Here is a 23,504-nt window from a genome sequence, read left to right as displayed (position 1 = left end):
CCTATATTCTGTGTGTAGCATTTCATATGCAGACACAGCCACAGTCTCACACAGTATATAGGCATGCTGCATATCAGTTTAATCAGCAGAAGTGGCTTGTGCATCCTAGCCACATAGCAATGCAAATAAGATGCATTTTCATTTAAAAAAAAGGTGTGTCCGACATTAGTATTATGGCAAGATTTATGAGGACACATCTGTATCCAAGCAGAGGCAGAGGTCACAGTGTTAGTGGCAGTGTGAGTGCTGTGTGCATGTGAGTGGGTTGGTTGTGCAGTAGTGTTCGGAATATGTGTAAGGAGCATTATGTGTGTCATGTAAAAATGCATTAATAATGTGCAACATATGTGTAAGGGGCACTATGTGTGTCATTATGTGTACAAGGGCATTAATAATGTGCGGCATATGTGTAAGGGACATTATGTGTAAAAGGGCATTAATAAAGGTTGTCATAATGTGTAAGGTGCATTATGTTTATAAGGACATTAATGTGTCTCATATGTGTAAGGGACATTACTGTGTGGAATGTGTATAAATGCATTACTAATGTGTGACATTATGTGTATAAGGTGCTCTACTATGTGGCGTTGCATATAGAAAGGTCACTACTGTGTCGTCTAATGTAAATAAAGAGCAATAGGGTGTGGTGTAATGTGAATAAGGAGCAATTTAGTGTGATGTAATGTGAATAAGGGGCTCTACTGTGGGGAGTAACGTTTATAAGGTAAAGTGATACTACTGTGGGATGTAATATGAATTATGGACACTCTCGCATGATCAAATGTAAATAAAGTTGCAGTACTGTGTGGCGTAATTGGAATTGGGGTTATTGTGTGGCCATGCCCCTTGCCAGCAAAAACACACCCCTTTTTGGGCTGTGCGCCAAATGTGCGAACTGTTCCTATTTAAAATATAGGGGGTACAAACACCAAAATAAGGACTGCTATGGGTGAGGGGTGATGGTGCTGGGAAAGAGGTGCAAGGTCAGAGACGGAACCAGCGGTGGTGCTAGGGGACACCAGCCAAAATCTTGCCTAGGGCATCATATTGGTTAGGGCCGGCTCTGCTTGGCCAAAAAAAAAAAAAGCAAACCCGACCACGCACTGAAAGGGGTCCCATGTTTACACATGGGACCCCTTTCCCCGACAGCCAGGACCCCCCCTGACTCCTGTCAAAGAGGGTCCCTTTAGCCAATCAGGGAGCGCCACGTCTTTTTTTTTTTTGCCAAGTACGTGGATTATTCAAAGGCCGGATTCTTCACTGGATTATGTGAGTATAATTTTTTTCACAGGTACCCCTAGGATTCTACATGGAGAAGAGGACCGAGCTTCGTGGGAACATAGGTAAGTATGTGTGTATGTTGGTGTGCATGTATGTAATAAAGTTGTACTGTCACGGTGTGTGTGTCCTGTTTTTATTGGGGTATTTTTTTAGTAGTAGTACTACAGGTACCAGCGGGCCCGGTTTTCCACTGCATGCTGGTACTTGTGGTTCTCCAAGTACCAGCTTGCGGGGGAGGCTTGCTGGGACTTGTAGTACTGCTACTAAAAACAATATTCACAACTTCACACTTGGCTATCAGCCCCCCATCCGCCGCCCTTGGATAGGGGGGACAGCCTTGGGCTTCACCCCTGGCCCTTGGGTGGCTGGAGGGGGGGGACCCCTTGATTGAAGGGGTCCCCACTCCTCCAGGGTACCCCGGCCAGGGGTGACTAGTTGGGGTTTTAATGGCACGGCCGCAGGGACCAAAATCAAAGTGTCCCCCGGCTGTGGCATTATCTCCCCAGCTAGTGGAGCCCGGTGCTGGTTTCAGAAATACGAGGGACCCCTACGCTTTTTGTCCCCCGTATTTTTGGAACCAGGACCAGGCGCAGAGCCTGGTGCTGGTTGATTAAATATGGGGGAACCCCTGTCATTTTTTCCCCCATATTTTTTCAACCAGGACCGGCTCAAAGAGCCCGAGGCTGGTTATGCTTAGGAGGGGGGACCCCACGCAATTTTTTTCCCCGTTTTTACACTAAACAGACCCTTTCCCATAGATAACCATGCACAGATCTCACTGATCCGTGCATGGTTATCCAAACTCGACTGGAAAAAGCAGGTCTATTTTATTGCTGTTTTTTTTAATGAATCGAAAAAAAACAGACCCGCACTTGAGCACTCAGAAACTAACACCCAAATACGAATGAATAGTGAATGCCCGTATTCTATGAAATAACAGCCGCGTTTGACCGATGGTCTATTCATTCGTATTTGTGAACGTTGTCATTCAAACCATTACGAATAGTCCAAACACTGCCGAGATTGGTGCTTAGTGAATTCCCGGATTGGGACTTAGAAAAAAAAACACAAATCGGCCAAACTCGGACTTTTAGTAAATACTGGCCCTAGTATTAGGGACCCCCAGTGACAGAGACGCCTTGCCGTTCGGCCTGGGGGCTTAAGCCTATATCTGCAGATATACGCAACTAAGATCTCTATATTATCTGATTATTATGTAGTGTCATTTCTCACCCAGTGTGCATTAGGGATAGCAAAATGTTTTTTCTTACACAGAATTACCTCTCCCTTTTAGCACCTGAGTGACATCACAATTTGATTGAGCAGCTTGCCAATAAATGTACATTGTATTTCAGAGAGGCATGGATGGGTCAGCATCAGGAGGGATTGCTGACTCCAGAGTGCCATTGGAGAAGCCAGCGGTGTCTCCAGGTAGCTGGCTCTCAGATGCTGTAGGAGACATTATCATGTGGCCTTATACTGGGCTATTAGACCCAGACATATTTAATATTATTTATGGGGTGGGTCTGGGGTTCGATTTTCCCTGTGTTGGTGTGGCTGGGCTGCCTTAGGTTGGCACACCCTAACACTTTATTAACACTTATGTTTTTCCCTATCACATTGTATATATTTTTGTATTATTTTAATCACACCTCACTTACATAGGACTTATGTGCTTCTCATTAACCCTTACTAATTTTCACCTGTGTGCTGCCCTGCGGTAGCCGACCTGTGCCGACATGATGGGGTCCCGCATCCCTGGACCCACACCCAGTATTAGGGACCCCCAGTGACAGAGACGCCTTGCCGTTCGGCCTGGGGGCTAAACCCTATATCTGCAGTTATACGCAACTAAGATCTCTGTATTATCTGATATTTATGTAGTGTGCATTAGGGATAGCAAAATGTTTTTTCTCTTACCCTTAATTATCCCTCTTTTTTAGCACCTGAGTGACATCACAATCTGATTGAGCAGCTTGCTAATAAATGTGGAATGTGCCATTGGCCAGAGACACAGGGAACTCACCTGGTCTCTGTGTACTGGGCTAGAGCCACCTTCCCTGGCTGAGCAGTGATTAGATCTATTGTCTGAGATGCAGGGAACTCACCTGGTCTCCATGTACTCGACTAGATCCACCTTCCCTGGCTGAGCGGTGATTAGATCTATTGTCTGAGATGCAGGGAACTCACCTGGTCTCTGTGTACTGGGCTAGATCTACCTTCCCTGGCTGAGCAGTGATTAGATCTATTGTCTGAGACGCAGAGAACTCACCTGGCCTCCATGTACTGGGATAGATCTACCTTCCCTGGCTGAGCGGTGATTAAATCTAGTGTTTGAGATGTAAGGGACTCACCAGGTCTCTATGTACTGGGCTAGATCCACCTTCCCTGGCTGAGTGGTGATTAGATCTAGTGCCTGAGATGTAAGGGACTCACCTGGTCTCTGTGTACTGGGCTAGATCCATCTTCCCTGGCTTAGAGAAGATTAGATCTAGTGTCTGCCCCAGCTCGGTCTGGTAGGAGATCTGTGACACAGAAGAGATGGGTATAAGGAATAACACTTTGTATCTGGGTGTACAGGATATCTGTACATTTCTCACCTCCAGAAACAGTTCCAGCAGGTTCAGGTAATAGGGCTGTCTGCGGCAGTGCTTCCTCAGGAGTCGATATGCACATGATTCAAGCAGGAATGAGTCATTGATAGCATCAAGGCCAATGCCCTCCTGTGTCAGGGACAGTTCTCACTCAGCACCTGCACCAACCAGCTCTGACCTGTACCTCCTAATGCTCTACCCCATACCACCCTGTAATCCCAGAAAACTGCTGCCTAGTGCCAGGTTGCTGCAATATTACCTTCTTGTACCAGCAAGTCTTCCCACGACGGGTCTCAGATTTATCCATAATGTCATCAGCCACTAGGAAGGATTGCGACAGCTAGGGAAGGGAGGAACCAGTTATATGATTGTTATTATACATCTGAATATAATCATAAGACCCCTAGAACCACACTACAGAGGTAACCCACCTATATAAGCTGTCCTTTTCCCATAGAGACGCTCTCACCGGTACTGAGATGCCACCATGTCTTAAGTTCAGGATAGTAAGGGCATACAAATATCAGGTGATCACAAGAGAATTGGCTAGAGTAGATAAAGTACAAACACATGCACACATAAACCTAAACTGGAACTGGTACAATCTAGAGATGAGCCAGTGGCGTAACTACTGCCCCAGCAGCCCTCGCGGTGGCTTGGGGGCACAGGGCTGCGGGGGCGCCGCCACTGATTTAGCTCAGATTGACATGCGGATGAGCGTCCGCATGTCAATCTGCTGTCTCCTCTCCCTCCTTCCCTCCGCTGCTGTGTTGGAGGGACACGGAGGGCACAGCGCGTGCCTCTCCTGTGTCCCTCCTGGGTCTCTGGCGGGTCTAATAAAGGAAGTGCCGTTCATGAGCTCTGATTGGCTCACGAACTGGCACTTCCTTTAACAGACCCGGCGGAGACCCAGGAGGGACACAGGAGAGGCGCGCGCTGTGCCCTCCGTGTCCCTCCATCACAAAACAGCAAGGGAACGTGGGGGAAATTCGGCACAGGGGGAGGGGGAGCACTTCTGGGGGCATATGTGGCACTGAGGGGGCATATGTGGCACTGGGGGTGTATATGTGTACCTGGCACATGGGGGAGGGGGGGCTATATTTGGCACTGGGGGTATGTGAGTACCTGGCACTGTGGGGGAATATCTGGCACTGGGGGCATATGTGGCACTGGGGGGGTATATGTGTACCTGGCACATGGGGGGGCTATATTTGGCACTGGGGGCATGTGAGTACCTGGCACTGTGCGGGAATATCTGGCACTGGGGGCATATGTGGCACTGGAGAGGTATATGTGTACCTGGCACATTGGGGGGGGCTATATTTGGCACTGAGGGCATGTGCGTACCTGGCACTGTGGGGGAATATCTGGCACTGGGGGCATATGTGGCACTGGGAGCACAGCCCTAGCAACAAGCACTAACCCCTAGCAACGAGCATGACACCCAGTGCATGAAACCCCTGGCAACGAGCATGACACCCACTGCATGAAACCCCTGGCAACGAGCATGACACCCTGAGCATGAAAACCCGTGGCACCGTGCATGGAACCAAGAGCATGAAACCCCTGGCAACGAGCAGGTAATTTAAAAGTAATTAGAAGCCTTACTGTAAGACTTAATGTGTAATGGGCATTACGGTGTGTGGCATAATATATCACAGACATTGCGGTGTGTGTCATAATGTGTCACAGGCATTATGGTGTGTGGCATACTATATCACGGGCATTGTGGTATGTGGTATAATGTCTCAGGGTCATTGCAGTTAGAGATGAGCGCCTGAAATTTTTCGGGTTTTGTGTTTTGGTTTTGGGTTCGGTTCCGCGGCCGTGTTTTGGGTTCGAACGCGTTTTGGCAAAACCTCACCGAATTTTTTTTGTCGGATTCGGGTGTGTTTTGGATTCGGGTGTTTTTTTCCAAAAACACTAAAAAACAGCTTAAATCATAGAATTTGGGGGTCATTTTGATCCCAAAGTATTATTAACCTCAAAAACCATAATTTACACTCATTTTCAGTCTATTCTGAATACCTCACACCTCACAATATTATTTTTAGTCCTAAAATTTGCACCGAGGTCGCTGTGTGAGTAAGATAAGCGACCCTAGTGGCCGACACAAACACCGGGCCCATCTAGGAGTGGCACTGCAGTGTCACGCAGGATGTCCCTTCCAAAAAACCCTCCCCAAACAGCACATGACGCAAAGAAAAAAAGAGGCGCAATGAGGTAGCTGTGTGAGTAAGATTAGCGACCCTAGTGGCCGACACAAACACCGGGCCCATCTAGGAGTGGCACTGCAGTGTCACGCAGGATGTCCCTTCCAAAAAACCCTCCCCAAACAGCACATGACGCAAAGAAAAAAAGAGGCGCAATGAGGTAGCTGTGTGAGTAAGATTAGCGACCCTAGTGGCCGACACAAACACCGGGCCCATCTAGGAGTGGCACTGCAGTGTCACGCAGGATGTCCCTTCCAAAAAACCCTCCCCAAACAGCACATGACGCAAAGAAAAAAAGAGGCGCAATGAGGTAGCTGACTGTGTGAGTAAGATTAGCGACCCTAGTGGCCGACACAAACACCGGGCCCATCTAGGAGTGGCACTGCAGTGTCACGCAGGATGTCCCTTCCAAAAAACCCTCCCCAATCAGCACATGATGCAAAGAAAAAGAAAAGAAAAAAGAGGTGCAAGATGGAATTGTCCTTGGGCCCTCCCACCCACCCTTATGTTGTATAAACAAAACAGGACATGCACACTTTAACCAACCCATCATTTCAGTGACAGGGTCTGCCACACGACTGTGACTGATATGACGGGTTGGTTTGGACCCCCCCCAAAAAAGAAGCAATTAATCTCTCCTTGCACAAACTGGCTCTACAGAGGCAAGATGTCCACCTCATCTTCACCCTCCGATATATCACCGTGTACATCCCCCTCCTCACAGATTATCAATTCGTCCCCACTGGAATCCACCATCTCAGCTCCCTGTGTACTTTGTGGAGGCAATTGCTGCTGGTCAATGTCTCCGCGGAGGAATTGATTATAATTCATTTTAATGAACATCATCTTCTCCACATTTTCTGGATGTAACCTCGTACGCCGATTGCTGACAAGGTGAGCGGCGGCACTAAACACTCTTTCGGAGTACACACTTGTGGGAGGGCAACTTAGGTAGAATAAAGCCAGTTTGTGCAAGGGCCTCCAAATTGCCTCTTTTTCCTGCCAGTATAAGTACGGACTGTGTGACGTGCCTACTTGGATGCGGTCACTCATATAATCCTCCACCATTCTATCAATGTTGAGAGAATCATATGCAGTGACAGTAGACGACATGTCCGTAATCGTTGTCAGGTCCTTCAGTCCGGACCAGATGTCAGCATCAGCAGTCGCTCCAGACTGCCCTGCATCACCGCCAGCGGGTGGGCTCGGAATTCTGAGCCTTTTCCTCGCACCCCCAGTTGCGGGAGAATGTGAAGGAGGAGATGTTGACAGGTCGCGTTCCGCTTGACTTGACAATTTTGTCACCAGCAGGTCTTTCAACCCCAGCAGACCTGTGTCTGCCGGAAAGAGAGATCCAAGGTAGGCTTTAAATCTAGGATCGAGCACCGTGGCCAAAATGTAGTGCTCTGATTTCAACAGATTGACCACCCGTGAATCCTTGTTAAGCGAATTAAGGGCTGCATCCACAAGTCCCACATGCCTAGCGGAATCGCTCCTTTTTAGCTCCTCCTTCAATGCCTCCAGCTTCTTCTGCAAAAGCCTGATGAGGGGAATGACCTGACTCAGGCTGGCAGTGTCTGAACTGACTTCACGTGTGGCAAGTTCAAAGGGCATCAGAACCTTGCACAACGTTGAAATCATTCTCCACTGCACTTGAGACAGGTGCATTCCACCTACTATATCGTGCTCAATTGTATAGGCTTGAATGGCCTTTTGCTGCTCCTCCAACCTCTGAAGCATATAGAGGGTTGAATTCCACCTCGTTACCACTTCTTGCTTCAGATGATGGCAGGGCAGGTTCAGTAGTTTTTGGTGGTGCTCCAGTCTTCTGTACGTGGTGCCTGTACGCCGAAAGTGTCCCGCAATTTTTCTGGCCACCGACAGCATCTCTTGCACGCCCCTGTCGTTTTTTAAAAAATTCTGCACCACCAAATTCAAGGTATGTGCAAAACATGGGACGTGCTGGAATTTGCCCATATTTAATGCACACACAATATTGCTGGCGTTGTCCGATGCCACAAATCCACAGGAGAGTCCAATTGGGGTAAGCCATTCCGCGATGATCTTCCTCAGTTGCCGTAAGAGGTTTTCAGCTGTGTGCGTATTCTGGAAAGCGGTGATACAAAGCGTAGCCTGCCTAGGAAAGAGTTGGCGTTTGCGAGATGCTGCTACTGGTGCCGCCGCTGCTGTTCTTGCGGCGGGAGTCCATACATCTACCCAGTGGGCTGTCACAGTCATATAGTCCTGACCCTGCCCTGCTCCACTTGTCCACATGTCCGTGGTTAAGTGGACATTGGGTACAACTGCATTTTTTAGGACACTGGTGAGTCTTTTTCTGACGTCCGTGTACATTCTCGGTATCGCCTGCCTAGAGAAGTGGAACCTAGATGGTATTTGGTAACGGGGGCACACTGCCTCAATAAATTGTCTAGTTCCCTGTGAACTAACGGCGGATACCGGACGCACGTCTAACACCAACATAGTTGTCAAGGACTCAGTTATCCGCTTTGCAGTAGGATGACTGCTGTGATATTTCATCTTCCTCGCAAAGGACTGTTGAACAGTCAATTGCTTACTGGAAGTAGTACAAGTGGGCTTACGACTTCCCCTCTGGGATGACCATCGACTCCCAGCGGCAACAACAGCAGCGCCAGCAGCAGTAGGCGTTACACGCAAGGATGCATCGGAGGAATCCCAGGCAGGAGAGGACTCGTCAGAATTGCCAGTGACATGGCCTGCAGGACTATTGGCATTCCTGGGGAAGGAGGAAATTGACACTGAGGGAGTTGGTGGGGTGGTTTGCGTGAGCTTGGTTACAAGAGGAAGGGATTTACTGGTCAGTGGACTGCTTCCGCTGTCACCCAAAGTTTTTGAACTTGTCACTGACTTATTATGAATGCGCTGCAGGTGACGTATAAGGGAGGATGTTCCGAGGTGGTTAACGTCCTTACCCCTACTTATTACAGCTTGACAAAGGGAACACACGGCTTGACACCTGTTGTCCGCATTTCTGGTGAAATACCTCCACACCGAAGAGCTGATTTTTTTGGTATTTTCACCTGGCATGTCAACGGCCATATTCCTCCCACGGACAACAGGTGTCTCCCCGGGTGCCTGACTTAAACAAACCACCTCACCATCAGAATCCTCCTGGTCAATTTCCTCCCCAGCGCCAGCAACACCCATATCCTCCTCATCCTGGTGTACTTCAACACTGACATCTTCAATCTGACTATCAGGAACTGGACTGCGGGTGCTCCTTCCAGCACTTGCAGGGGGCGTGCAAATGGTGGAAGGCGCATGCTCTTCACGTCCAGTGTTGGGAAGGTCAGGCATCGCAACCGACACAATTGGACTCTCCTTGTGGATTTGGGATTTCAAAGAACGCACAGTTCTTTGCGGTGCTTTTGCCAGCTTGAGTCTTTTCAGTTTTCTAGCGAGAGGCTGAGTGCTTCCATCCTCATGTGAAGCTGAACCACTAGCCATGAACATAGGCCAGGGCCTCAGCCGTTCCTTGCCACTCCGTGTGGTAAATGGCATATTGGCAAGTTTACGCTTCTCCTCCGACAATTTTATTTTAGGTTTTGGAGTCCTTTTTTTACTGATATTTGGTGTTTTGGTTTTGACATGCTCTGTACTATGCCATTGGGCATCGGCCTTGGCAGACGACGTTGCTGGCATTTCATCGTCTCGGCCATGACTAGTGGCAGCAGCTTCAGCACGAGGTGGAAGTGGATCTTGATCTTTCCCTAATTTTGGAACCTCAACATTTTTGTTCTCCATATTTTAATAGGCACAACTAAAAGGCACCTCAGGTAAACAATGGAGATGGATGGATTGGATACTAGTATACAATTATGGACGGGCTGCCGAGTGCCGACACAGAGGTAGCCACAGCCGTGAACTACCGCACTGTACTGTGTCTGCTGCTAATATATAGACTGGTTGATAAAGAGATAGTATACTCGTAACTAGTATGTATGTATAAAGAAAGAAAAAAAAAACACGGTTAGGTGGTATATACAATTATGGACGGGCTGCCGAGTGCCGACACAGAGGTAGCCACAGCCGTGAACTACCGCACTGTACTGTGTCTGCTGCTAATATATAGACTGGTTGATAAAGAGATAGTATACTCGTAACTAGTATGTATGTATAAAGAAAGAAAAAAAAAACACGGTTAGGTGGTATATACAATTATGGACGGGCTGCCGAGTGCCGACACAGAGGTAGCCACAGCCGTGAACTACCGCACTGTACTGTGTCTGCTGCTAATATATAGACTGGTTGATAAAGAGATAGTATACTCGTAACTAGTATGTATGTATAAAGAAAGAAAAAAAAACCACGGTTAGGTGGTATATACAATTATGGACGGGCTGCCGAGTGCCGACACAGAGGTAGCCACAGCCGTGAACTACCGCACTGTACTGTGTCTGCTGCTAATATAGACTGGTTGATAAAGAGATAGTATACTCGTAACTAGTATGTATGTATAAAGAATGAAAAAAAAACCACGGTTAGGTGGTATATACAATTATGGACGGGCTGCCGAGTGCCGACACAGAGGTAGCCACAGCCGTGAACTACCGCACTGTACTGTGTCTGCTGCTAATATATAGACTGGTTGATAAAGAGATAGTATACTCGTAACTAGTATGTATGTATAAAGAAAGAAAAAAAAACCACGGTTAGGTGGTATATACAATTATGGACGGGCTGCCGAGTGCCGACACAGAGGTAGCCACAGCCGTGAACTACCGCACTGTACTGTGTCTGCTGCTAATATATAGACTGGTTGATAAAGAGATAGTATACTCGTAACTAGTATGTATGTATAAAGAAAGAAAAAAAAACCACGGTTAGGTGGTATATACAATTATGGACGGGCTGCCGAGTGCCGACACAGAGGTAGCCACAGCCGTGAACTACCGCACTGTACTGTGTCTGCTGCTAATATATAGACTGGTTGATAAAGAGATAGTATACTCGTAACTAGTATGTATGTATAAAGAATGAAAAAAAAACCACGGTTAGGTGGTATATACAATTATGGACGGGCTGCCGAGTGCCGACACAGAGGTAGCCACAGCCGTGAACTACCGCACTGTACTGTGTCTGCTGCTAATATAGACTGGTTGATAAAGAGATAGTATACTACTAATATTATATACTGGTGGTCAGGTCACTGGTCACTAGTCACACTGGCAGTGGCACTCCTGCAGCAAAAGTGTGCACTGTTTAATTTTAATATTATATTATGTACTCCTGGCTCCTGCTATAACCTATAACTGGCACTGCAGTAGTGCTCCCCAGTCTCCCCCACAATTATAAGCTGTGTGAGCTGAGCAGTCAGACAGATATATAATATATATAGATGATGCAGCACACTGGCCTGAGCCTGAGCAGTGCACACAGATATGGTATGTGACTGACTGAGTCACTGTGTGTATCGCTTTTTTCAGGCAGAGAACGGATATATTAAATAAACTGCACTGTGTGTCTGGTGGTCACTCACTATATAATATATTATGTACTCCTGGCTCCTGCTATAACCTATAACTGGCACTGCAGTAGTGCTCCCCAGTCTCCCCCACAATTATAAGCTGTGTGAGCTGAGCAGTCAGACAGATATATATAATATTATATATAGATAATAGATGATGCAGCACACTGGCCTGAGCCTGAGCAGTGCACACAGATATGGTATGTGACTGAGTCACTGTGTGCTGTGTATCGCTTTTTTCAGGCAGAGAACGGATTATATTATGTACTCCTGGCTCCTGCTATAACCTATAACTGGCACTGCAGTAGTGCTCCCCAGTCTCCCCCACAATTATAAGCTGTGTGAGCTGAGCAGTCAGACAGATATATATAATATTATATATAGATAATAGATGATGCAGCACACTGGCCTGAGCCTGAGCAGTGCACACAGATATGGTATGTGACTGAGTCACTGTGTGCTGTGTATCGCTTTTTTCAGGCAGAGAACGGATTATAAATAAAAGTGGTGGTCACTGGTCACTATCAGCAATACTCTGCACTGTACACTACTGAGTACTCCTAATGCTCCCCAAAATTAGTAAATCAAGTGTCTCTCTAATCTATTCTAATTCTAAACGGAGAGGACGCCAGCCACGTCCTCTCCCTATCAATCTCAATGCACGTGTGAAAATGGCGGCGACGCGCGGCTCCTTATATAGAATCCGAGTCTCGCGATAGAATCCGAGCCTCGCGAGAATCCGACAGCGTCATGATGACGTTCGGGCGCGCTCGGGTTAACCGAGCAAGGCGGGAAGATCCGAGTCGCTCGGACCCGTGAAAAAAAACATGAAGTTCTGGCGGGTTCGGATTCAGAGAAACCGAACCCGCTCATCTCTAATTGCAGTGTGTGGCATAATGTATCACGGACATTGCGGTGTGTGTCATAATGTGTCAGGCATTATGGTGTGTTCTATACTATATCACGGGCATTGTGGTATGTGGTATAATGTCTCAGGGTCATTGTGGTGTTTGTCATAATGTGTCACAGACATTTTCTGTGCTATAATGTATCAGGGGCATTGCAGTGTGTAGCATAATGTATAACGGGCATTGCGATTCCTATCATAATGTGTCACAGGCATTACGGTGTGTGGCATAATGTGTCGGGGGCATTATGGTGTGTGCATATTGTGTCATGTGCATTATTGTGTGTGGCATAATGTCTAAGGGCCATTGCAGTATGTGGCATAATGTATACTGGGCATTACTATAAGGAGGAAAAATGACAAATAATGTAAGGGGCATGAATCAGGATTATTTTTCTTTCCTGTGGTTGCCAACGTCTGGGCGTGCAGGTTGCAAAACTGGGGTATAAGGTAGTCTTTTCCTGCAATGTCATGCCCCTTTATGCGAAGCCATGCTCATTTCAACGAAGCCATGCCCCTTTTTGCAGCACGCGCGCGCCTTAGGCGCGCGCATGTTTGTCCCTTTACTAGTGCCAATTATGGGGGATGGGGGGTAGGGGGGGGGGGGGGAGGCGCCGAAGAATTTTTTGACTTGGAGGAGAAAAAAATCTAGTTACGCCACTGAGATGAGCAGTCTGGATTCCAAGGAATTGAGACCTGATTTGTGAGAGTTCTGGGGGGTAATTGAGACCTGATAGCTAGGGTGCGTATTTTGCTTCCCTGCGTTCAGGTAGTCGCCGCCTACAGGGGAAGGGTATTGGATGTGTGCAGATGTATGATCGCATTTGTAGCCGAACTGCACAAACATAAGTTTGTGCAGATTCTGCTCAGCCCAGGACTTACTCAGCTGCTGCGATGATCGGGGACGGAGCTGACGTCAGAAACCCTCCCTCCAAATGCCTGATCCCTCCTGTGTTTTTCTGGACACTCCTTAAAAACGGTCAGTTGCCACCCACAAATGCCCTCTTCCTGTCAATCTCCTTGTGATCGCCGGTGTGGATTTTTCACACCATCCCATCTCTGACCGGTGCTCCCCATTGCAGCGGTCCATCACGCCTGCGCATTGCGGTGCATACACATGCGCAGTTCAGACCTGATCTCAGCCTGTGAGAAAACGCACAGCAGCGATCAGGTCTGAATCGGTCCCCTAATTCAGACCTGATTGCAACAGCAACATTTTTCTCTAATGGGCAAAACCATGTAAATGTTAAGGTGGGGTAGATATAACGTACAGAGATAATTAGATTTGGGTGGGGTATGTTCAAACTGAAATCTAAATTGCAGAGTAAAAATAAAGCAGCCAGTATTTACCCTGCACAGAAACAAAATAACCCACCCAAATCTAACTCTCCAGCACAACTCGTTCTCCATTGAGAGAGTTGGGCTGCCAAATAGTAGCGTTTGAAGTCAGGAATCCCCAAGCCCCCACCCTGAGAAGGTCTCTGAAGAATCAGCATATGGACTCTAGGGCGCTTCCCAGACCAAATAGTTGGGTACGATGCTTTAAAAACTTAAACTGGTGCACAGTTTTAGTATAAACAGGAGTGCAGACAACGCAAAGACAGGGATAAAGGCAGGAGTACATAGACCAGGCTGGAACAGACAGGGTTTCAGGATGGATAAACAAACAAGGTTTTAGATTACAACAGAACAGGGTTTCAGACTGGATAAAGGCCTGACTGCCTTTAACACACATACAGACCAATCAGTACACCTCCACAGAACCAGGCCCCTTAACTCATTAATAATCTGCAGGTGTGGAGCTGTAGGTACGAGAACGGTGAAGAGTGTACCAGCTGATCAGAACCAGCTTGGACACGGTCAGCACAGCACTGCTCTCGGCATGCTAGCATCCCTGGTGTCCTAGCCATAGCTGGGACCAGCATGCCATGCGGCACTAACACCGCACTCTGGCGGCCCGGGGTCCTAGCAATGGCCAGGATCCGAAAAAACAGGCTATGAGCTGCAGCGGCTCATAATAATTATGTGACATAGACAGATATCACAGACAAAATTGGGACCTCACCAGCTCTATACACCAGCCCACCACCTGGGCCCTCTCTATGGTCTCCACATCCTGCAGGGTCAGTGGCAACAGCTCCCGGACAGAGGCCAATACAGTGGAACCTCGATTATACTTTCCTCCAGGGGCATTGTACTCCAGGACCTATGAAGCAAACATTCACATTGGTACAGTTTTGGGAAAGAAGTGTAAGATAGCTAAGCTGAGCCTCACATATCTTACTTACCTCTCGCAAGCGTGAGATGGCAACCCCAATCTCTGGGTGTCCACATTCCTCCACTGTCAGGTCCTGCACTACCTTCTCAAAGAAGCTGGAAAAGTCCTGGAAAATATCGGAGGCCTTCACGGAGGCCATTGTCACGGGCTGGGAGGAAACCAACACGACATCTGTCAACTGAGAGCTATATATAGGTGTATAAGCACTATAAATATTAGAGTTGTGCGGCAAGCACTTTTCGTGTTTTGTGTTTTGGTTTTGGTTCTGGTTCCATGCTCGTGTTTTGGATCTGGATTGGTTTTCCCAAAACCACCCTTTTGTGTTTTGGTTTTGGATCTGGATGATTTTTGAAAAAAACATAAAAACAGCTAAAATCACAGAATTTGAGGGTAATTTTGATCCTACGGTATTATTAACCTCAATAATATTAATTTTCACTCATTTACAATCTATTCTGAATACCTCACACCTTACAATATTGTTTTTAGGCCAAAAGGTTGCACTGAGTTGGCCGTATGACTAAGCTAAGCGACACAGGTGTGCGGAACAAACACCTGGCCCATCTAGGAGTGGCACTGCAGTTGCAGACAAGATGGCACTTAAAAAAACTAGGCCCCAAACAGCACATCATGCAAAGAAGTAAAAGAGGTGCAATGAGTTAGCTGTATGACTAAGCTAAGCGACACAAGTGTGCGGCACAAACACGTGGACCATCTAGAAGTGGCACTGCAGTTGCAGACAGGATGGCACTTAAAAAAACTAGGCCCCAAACAGCACATCATGCAAAGAAGTAAAAGAGGTGCAATGAGTTAGCTGTATGACTAAGCTAAGCGACACAAGTGTGCGGCACAACACCTGGACCATCTAGAAGTGGCACTGCAGTTGCAGACAGGATGGCACTTAAAAAAACTAGTCCCCAAACAGCACATCATGCAAAGAAGTAAAAGAGGTGCGATGAGGTAGCTGTATGACTAAGCTAAGCGACACAAGTGTGCAGCACAAACACCTAGCCCATTTAGGAGTGGTACTGCAGTTGCAGACAGGATGGCACTTAAAAAAACTAGTCCCCAAACAGCACAGAATTAAAAGAGGTGCAATGAGGTAGCTGTATGACTATGCAAAGCGAGACAAGTGTGCAGTACAAACACCTAGCCCATTTAGGAGTGGTACTGCAGTTGCAGACAGGATGGCACTTAAAAAAATTAGGCCCTAAACAGCACATCATGCAAAGAAGAAAGAGGTGCAATGAGGTAGCTATATGGCTAAGCTAAGCGACACAAGTGTGCGGAACAAACATGGAACTTGCTGAAATTTGCCCAGATGTAATACACGCACAATATTAGTAAAAGAAGTAAAAGAGGTGCAATGAGGTAGCTGTATGACTAAGCAATGCGAGACAAGTGTGCAGCACAAACACCTAGCCCATTTAGGAGTGGTACTGCAGTTGCAGATAGGATGGCACTTAAAAAAATTAGGCCCTAAACAGCACATCATGCAAAGAAGAAAGAGGTGCAATGAGGTAGCTATATGGCTAAGCTAAGCGACACAAGTGTGCGGAACAAACATGGAACTTGCTGAAATTTGCCCAGATGTAATACACGCACAATATTAGTGGTACAGGAGAGAGTACCCCTAAACCACACACACACATGGCAAAGCCTGTAAAATTAATTTGGATAATAATAACCCTTTTATTTGGAGCTATTATAATAATATGCAGCACAGGTGAGCGTACCCCTACACCACACAGGGCAAACCCAGTAAAAATTATTTGGATAATAATATAAGTAATGTATATAAGCCTTTTATTTGGAGTAAATAATATTCAGCACAGGACACCACCACTGGACTTATGGCAGCACATAACACCACCACTGGGCTGATGCAGCACAAGACAGCACCACTGGACTGGACTTATACGGCAGTACCCCTCGACTTATACGGCAGTACCCCATGACTTATACGGCATTACCCCTGGAGTTTTATGGCAGTGTCAGACAGAATGGTACTTAAAAAATTAGTCCCCAAACAGCACATGATGCAAAGAAGAAAAAGAGGTGCAAGATGGAATTGTCCTTGGGCCCTCCCACCCACCATTATGTTGTATAAACAGGACATGCACACTTTAACAAACCAATCATTTCAGCGATAGGGTCTGCCTCACGACTGTGGCTGAAATGACTGGTTTGTTTGGGCCCTCACCAAAAAAGAATCAATCAATATCTCCTTGCACAAACTGGCTCTACAGAGGCAAGATGTCGACCTCATCCTCATCCTCTGATTCCTCACCCCTTTCAGTGTGTGCAGCCTCCTCCTCACAGAGTATTAATTTGTCCCCACTGGAATCCACCATCACAGGTCCCTGTGTCCCTGTGTGCTTTCTGGAGGCAATTGCTGGTAAAGGTTTTCCCGGAGGAATTTTTAATTCATTTTGATGAACATCATCTTCTCCACAGTTTGTGGAAGTAACCTCCTACGCTGATTGCTGACAAGGTCAACGGCTGCACTAAACACTCTTTCGGAGTACACACTGGAGGGGGGGCAACTTAGGTAAAATAAAGCCAGTATACATACAGACTGCCTGACATGCCTACTTGGATGCTGTCACTCATATCCTCCACCATTCTTTCAGTGGTGACAGAATCATATGCAGTGACAGCAGACATGTCAGTAATCATTGGCAGGTGTCAGCACTCGCTCCTGACTGTCCTGCATCACCGCCAGCGGGTGGGCTAGGAAATATTATCCTTTTCCTCGCAGCCCCAGTTGTGGGAGAAAATGAAGGAGGAGCTGTTGATGGGTCACGTTCCGCTTGAGTTGACAATTTTCTCACCAGTAGGTCTTTGAACCTCTGCAGACTTGTGTCTGCTGGAAAGAGAGATACAACATAGGTTTTAAACCTAGGATCGAGCATGGTGGCCAAAATGTAGTGCTCTGATTTCAACAGATTGACCACCCTTGAATCCTTGAATAGATTCTTTGAAGAAGCCCCTGTGGGAGGAGCGAAACGCATCAGGAGCTGAACTGTTGGACCCCAGCTGGAGTTAGACCCGTAGTACATACCGGCCGCAGCATTCATCTGCTGGTTGTTTATTCTTGAGTGGAGAGGAGCCGCTCACCGGTGCCCGCAAACGGCACGTAGAGGTGGAGACCTGTGGAGCATTCAGACCGAGCAGGACAGGTTACAGCAGGCACCAGTGCAGGTGCCGTTTTCCCCTCAGCTAGAAGCCAGTGTGGTGGACGTCGGGATGTACTCCTGCTGATACTACTTGCTCACACATCACGTAAGATTCCGGTTGAAAACGGCTCTCATTCATTTTACTGACCTATGTTGGATTATTACATTCAAAGGAACTTTGATACAAAGTGACTGTCTATTGGAAACATTTATTATACGGGTTCTACCAGCAGCTACACTTGAGCCATTTTTTAAACTTTTTAAATTAAGTCATTTAGCTATAGAGCTAGTTTTTACACCTCTGTGCACAGAATATGCTTAAGTTCACCTCCTTTTATTGGAAAGTATATATACTTGTCATCTTAAATGTTTAAACTACTAAGACCGATCTTGTTTTATGATTTATGATTATTCATATATTATTAAATATTTTTAATTCAATAGGAGTCTGTTATTTTTGTCTGCCATATCATATAAATTTATAATATAGCGCAAAAGTTTCTAACAATTGCACCCTTGAATCCTGGCAAAGCGAATGAAGGTCTCCATCCACAAGTCCCACATACTTTGCGGAATCGCTCCGTATTAGCTTCTCCTTCAATTTCTCCAGCTGCTTCTGCAAAAGCCTGATGAGGGGAATGACCTGACACAAGCTGGCAGTGTCTGAACTGAGTTCATGTGTAGCAAGTTCGAAGGGTTGGAGAACCTTGCACAAGATGGAAATCATTCTCCACTGTGCTTGAGTCAGGTGCATTCCCCCTCCTTTGCCTATATCATAGGTGGATGTATAGGCTTGAATGGACTTTTGCTGCACCTCCATCCTCTGAAGCATATAGAGTGTTGAATTCCACCTCGTTGCCACCTCTTGCTTCTGGTGATGGCAGGGCAGGTTCAAGCCATCGACACGCGGTGGCTGAATGCCGAAAGTGGCCCACAATTTTTGGGCCACTGACAGCATCTCCTGCACGCCCCTGTCATTTTTCAAAAAATTCTGCACCACCAAATTAATTGTATGTGCAAAACATGGGACATGCTGGAATTTGCCCAGATGTAATACATGCACAATATTGGTGGCGTTGTCTGATATCCCAAATCCCCAGGATGTTAGGCGCCGGGGTCCGCTCGTCGGTGCGGCCCGGCGCCTAGCAACCAGGGACGCCGTGCGCGTTCAGCCGCCGGCTCCCTGGCAACGCTAGACGCCGGGCGCACAGAGCCGCTCTGACCTTAGCAACGGGGACGCCACGTTCAGCCGCGTTCCCCGTTGCTGGGTCTGTCCTAAATTACCTGATTTTGTGCTGGCCGTGCAGCATGCAAGCTGCACGGCATTTCCATTGATTACCCTGTCTGGATCTTGATTGGAGGGTTCCTGAATAAAGGCACCCTCAGGACTTCTTACAGACGCCGGTGATAGCTTCCTGTTTGCCTGTGTCTGCTACAGAGAGTTTCCAGTCCTGCTCAATCCGGTTGTTCCTGTCCTCAGAGATCCTGTACTCGGAAGTTTGCCATCTATTCCTGGAGTCTGACCGAGCACCTTTAACATCCTGTGGTGTTCGTGAGTCGCGGCTCAGCCGTGTGTTGCGGCTTGTCCGCTTACTGTTTATTATTTAGTTAATTTGTGTTCTGGAGCTTTTGCGGAGGATTCCGCTCCCACAGATCAACTCTGGTATCCAGCGGTGCTGGATAGGAGTAACGGATCAGTGGTTCTTTGGTTGTCCTTTTCCCTGGCGGCTAGTCCGCACATACCTTTGGTTAAAGTTAGTTAGCTTGTAACCCCTGGCCTGGTTGCTTAGTCAGAGGGCCCCTTGTTATCACCCTGTCTCGGATTTCCCTTTGTCTCCCATTAAGACCTGCGGGGGCATCGGGGTTGGGCAGACATAATCCGCCCTTCGAACGCGGCTGCCATGGGCTCAAGCAATCATAGTCTCGCAAGGGATTTCTGATAACACGGGCGAGACAACGGAGTTAGGGCGCCAGGGGTTACTAGGCTCTCCTGCTCCCACAACCAGCATATCTTCCCAGTACTCAGACCTCTGCCATAAGATCTCTTCTGGTCTGGAGTACGGGAATCATAACATTATCACCGGCCAGACAAAAGAAAAAATTTAAATTAACAGGAGTTAATTTTTTCACTTATTCAGTTGGGAGATTTTGTCGGCCTCATGAATCCCGCCGGTATTGGGCCAAATCCTGGCCAGCTTCTAGTTAGTCAGATTCAAGAACTTACTCAGATGGTTCAGGATCTGTCCCTCCGGGTGAGGTCACAGGAAGATCTGTTACGGACTTCCCCGAGGGTCATCCCTGAACCAAAAATGCATCTGCCTGACCGTTTTTCTGGGGATAGAAAACAGTTTTTTAATTTTAAAGAGTCTTGTAAACTTTATTTTCGTTTAAGACCAGTCTCCTCAGGTACGGAGGCTCAGCGGGTTGGAATTATTATTTCTCTGCTTCAGGGGGATCCTCAGACCTGGGCTTTTGGTTTAAAGACAGACGATCCGGCCTTATCGTCTGTAGACGCCTTTTTAAAATCTTTAGGGCTATTGTATGACGACCCTGATAGAGAGGCGTCCGCTGAGAGTCAGTTGCGTGCTCTTAGACAGGGTAGGAATCCCGCAGAGAATTATTGTACGGAGTTTCGCCGTTGGTCGAACGACTGTGGATGGAATGACCCAGCCCTGCGCAGTCAGTTTCGCCTCGGCTTATCTGAATCTATAAAAGACAGTCTCCTTCAGTATCCCGCTCCTGAGACTCTCGATAAACTCATGGAGCTCTCTATTAAGATAGATCGTCGGCTCAGAGAGCGGAGGGCTGAAAAAGGGGCATCTGTCGGGTCTTCTCCTTGTGTGCTTTCCATTCCTGTAGACATGGAGGAGCCTATGCAGATAGGTCTCTCCAAATTGTCTCCTGAAGAAAGAACCAGGAGGCAAAATTCTGGTCTTTGTTTATACTGTGGAGGTAAGGGACATTTTGCCCGTAGTTGTCCGAACAAATCGGGAAACTTCCTGACCAAGTGAGTTGTGAGGGGGTTCACTTTGGTCTGCAGCTCATCTCCTCAAATAATTCACTGTTAGTTCCTGCTAAAGTTTCCTTTGGCAGCCTCTGTTCCTCGGTCTCTGCTTTTGTGGACAGTGGAGCTGCAGGGAACTTTATGGATTTAACATGGGCCAAGGCCTTAGGTATTCCTCAGTTAACCTTGGGTAGGTGTGTCACCATGCATGGTTTAGATGGGAGTCCCTTGTCCAATGGGGTTATTTCTCTAGGTACACCTCCTGTTTTACTCTCGGTGGGTGCCCTGCATTCTGAAAAGATTGAGTTTTTCCTTACTCATTGTCCAGCAGTTCCTGTGGTTCTGGGTCACCCTTGGCTGGCCTTTCATAATCCCATCATTGATTGGCAGTCGGGGGAGATCTTACAATGGGGTACCATCTGTAGTAAAGAATGTATTACGCTTCCTATCCGAGTAGCTGCCGCCGTTCCTGCACCCATTCCTGAGGAATATCAGGATTTTGTCGACGTGTTTTCCAAGGGCAATGCGGATATTCTGCCTCCCCATAGGCCTTACGATTGTGCCATTGAGCTAATTCCTGGTGCCACGTTGCCTAAAGGAAGGTTATATGCATTGTCTGGTCCTGAAACTATGGCCATGAATGAGTATGTGAAAGAAAGCCTTGGGAAAGGTTTTATCAGGCCATCTAAATCCCCATTAAGTGCAGGTTTCTTCTTCGTAGAGAAGAAGGATGGTTCACTCAGACCCTGCATTGACTTTAGAGCTTTGAATAAAATCTCAGTAAAGAATACTTACCCTCTGCCGCTGATCTCTGTCCTCTTTGATCAGCTACGTTCGGCTGTGATTTTTTCCAAAATTGACCTTAGAGGAGCATATAACCTCATCAGAATCAAGTCAGGGGATGAGTGGAAAACGGCATTCAGTACTCAATCAGGCCACTATGAGTATCTGGTTATGCCATTCGGCCTGTCAAACGCTCCGGCAGTTTTCCAGGATCTCATTAATGATGTGCTCCGTGAATTTCTTGGGAGATTCGTTGTAGTCTACTTAGACGATATTTTGATATATTCTGACTCTGAAGAACAACATGTTACCCAGGTGCGTCAGGTGCTAAAGAAATTACGTGAAAATCACCTATATGCCAAACTGGAGAAGTGTGAATTTCATGTCACGGAGGTATCCTTTTTAGGGTACATTATTTCCCCTCGGGGATTCCGTATGGAACCGAAGAAGCTCCAAGCCATCCTTAGTTGGGCGCAACCCACCAATTTAAAAGCAATTCAGCGCTTTTTAGGGTTTGCGAACTACTATAGAAGATTTATTCACTCTTTCTCTGACCTAGTTGCTCCCATTGTGGCACTTACTAAGAAGGGAGCAGATCCTACCAATTGGTCATGTGAAGCTGAGTTATCTTTTCAGGCCTTGAAACAAGCCTTTGTCTCAGCCCCTGTCCTTAGACATCCCAACCCAGAATTGCCTTTCATTGTTGAGGTTGATGCCTCGGAGGTTGGAGTAGGGGCTATCCTTTCTCAGAAGGATCCAGATTCCCTTGAATTACATCCTTGTGCCTTTATGTCCAGGAAATTCTCATCTGCAGAATCCAACTACGATGTTGGTAACCGGGAATTGCTGGCTATTAAATGGGCTTTCGAGGAGTGGAGGCATTGGCTTGAAGGAGCGACCCATACCATTTCAGTTTTGACTGATCACAAAAATCTTCAATACATTGAATCTGCCAAACGACTGAATGCCCGGCAGGCTCGTTGGGCTTTATTTTTTACTCGTTTCAAATTCATTATCACCTTCAGGCCAGGTTCCAAGAATACTAAGGCAGATGCCCTGTCACGCAGTTTTCTTCCAGTTCAAGACAACAGTCCTGTTACTCCCATACTTCCGTCTTCAGTCATTCGGGCAGGCCTCACACAGGATGTATTTACCCAGTTAAAGCTGCTTCAACATCAAGCTCCTGGAAATACTCCTGCTGGTCGTCTTTTTGTCCCTGAGTTTTTGAGAGCTACTGTTTTGGCGGAGTTTCATGATAGCAAGGTTGCCGGGCATCCGGGAATCGCTAAGACTTTGGAATTAGTCTCCCGCTCAGTATGGTGGCCTGGTCTTTCCAAAGACATTAAAGAGTTTGTTTTTTCTTGTCAGGTCTGTGCACAGCATAAAGTTCCCCGTTCTTTGCCTATAGGTCAACTTATGCCCTTGAATGTTCCCCTTAGGCCATGGTCGCATATCTCCATGGATTTTGTGGTGGACCTCCCTCTGTCAGCCGGATGCCGAGTCATATGGGTGGTAGTGGACCGTTTTAGCAAAATGGCCCATTTCATTGCTCTTCCCCGATTGCCATCTGCCCAGGGATTGGCAGTCTTGTTCCTCCGCCATGTTTTCAGACTCCATGGCTTACCCACTGATATTGTCTCTGACAGGGGTCCACAATTCATTGCACAATTTTGGAAGTCCTTTTGTGCTTCGTTGAAGATGAAATTATCATTAACCTCCGGCTATCATCCCCAATCCAATGGACAGACTGAGCGAGTTA

At 47.1% G+C, this 23,504-nt stretch overlaps 1 protein-coding gene across 2 annotated transcripts in view; it reads right to left on the bottom strand.

Moving 5' to 3' along the window:
• LOC134943839 (farnesyl pyrophosphate synthase-like) overlaps positions 1 to 23,504 on the bottom strand; it is a 120,717-nt gene that overhangs the window by 5,254 nt on the left and 91,959 nt on the right. The window contains exons 3-7 of one of the 2 annotated variants that reach the window (XM_063932444.1): positions 14,790 to 14,927; positions 14,567 to 14,707; positions 4,135 to 4,215; positions 3,882 to 4,004; positions 3,718 to 3,806 (exon numbers count right to left, since the gene is read on the bottom strand). In XM_063932444.1, the coding sequence (XP_063788514.1) occupies positions 3,718 to 3,806; positions 3,882 to 4,004; positions 4,135 to 4,215; positions 14,567 to 14,707; positions 14,790 to 14,918 (563 nt within the window). In that variant the 5' untranslated portion in view covers positions 14,919 to 14,927. The remainder of the gene's footprint in view (positions 1 to 3,717; positions 3,807 to 3,881; positions 4,005 to 4,134; positions 4,216 to 14,566; positions 14,708 to 14,789; positions 14,928 to 23,504) is intronic. The other variant, XM_063932445.1, reaches the window with a different exon arrangement.

Source organism: Pseudophryne corroboree, chromosome 7, assembly GCF_028390025.1.
Source record: "Pseudophryne corroboree isolate aPseCor3 chromosome 7, aPseCor3.hap2, whole genome shotgun sequence".
Taxonomy (NCBI): domain Eukaryota; kingdom Metazoa; phylum Chordata; class Amphibia; order Anura; family Myobatrachidae; genus Pseudophryne; species Pseudophryne corroboree.
This window is presented reverse-complemented; position numbering and strand designations above follow the sequence as displayed.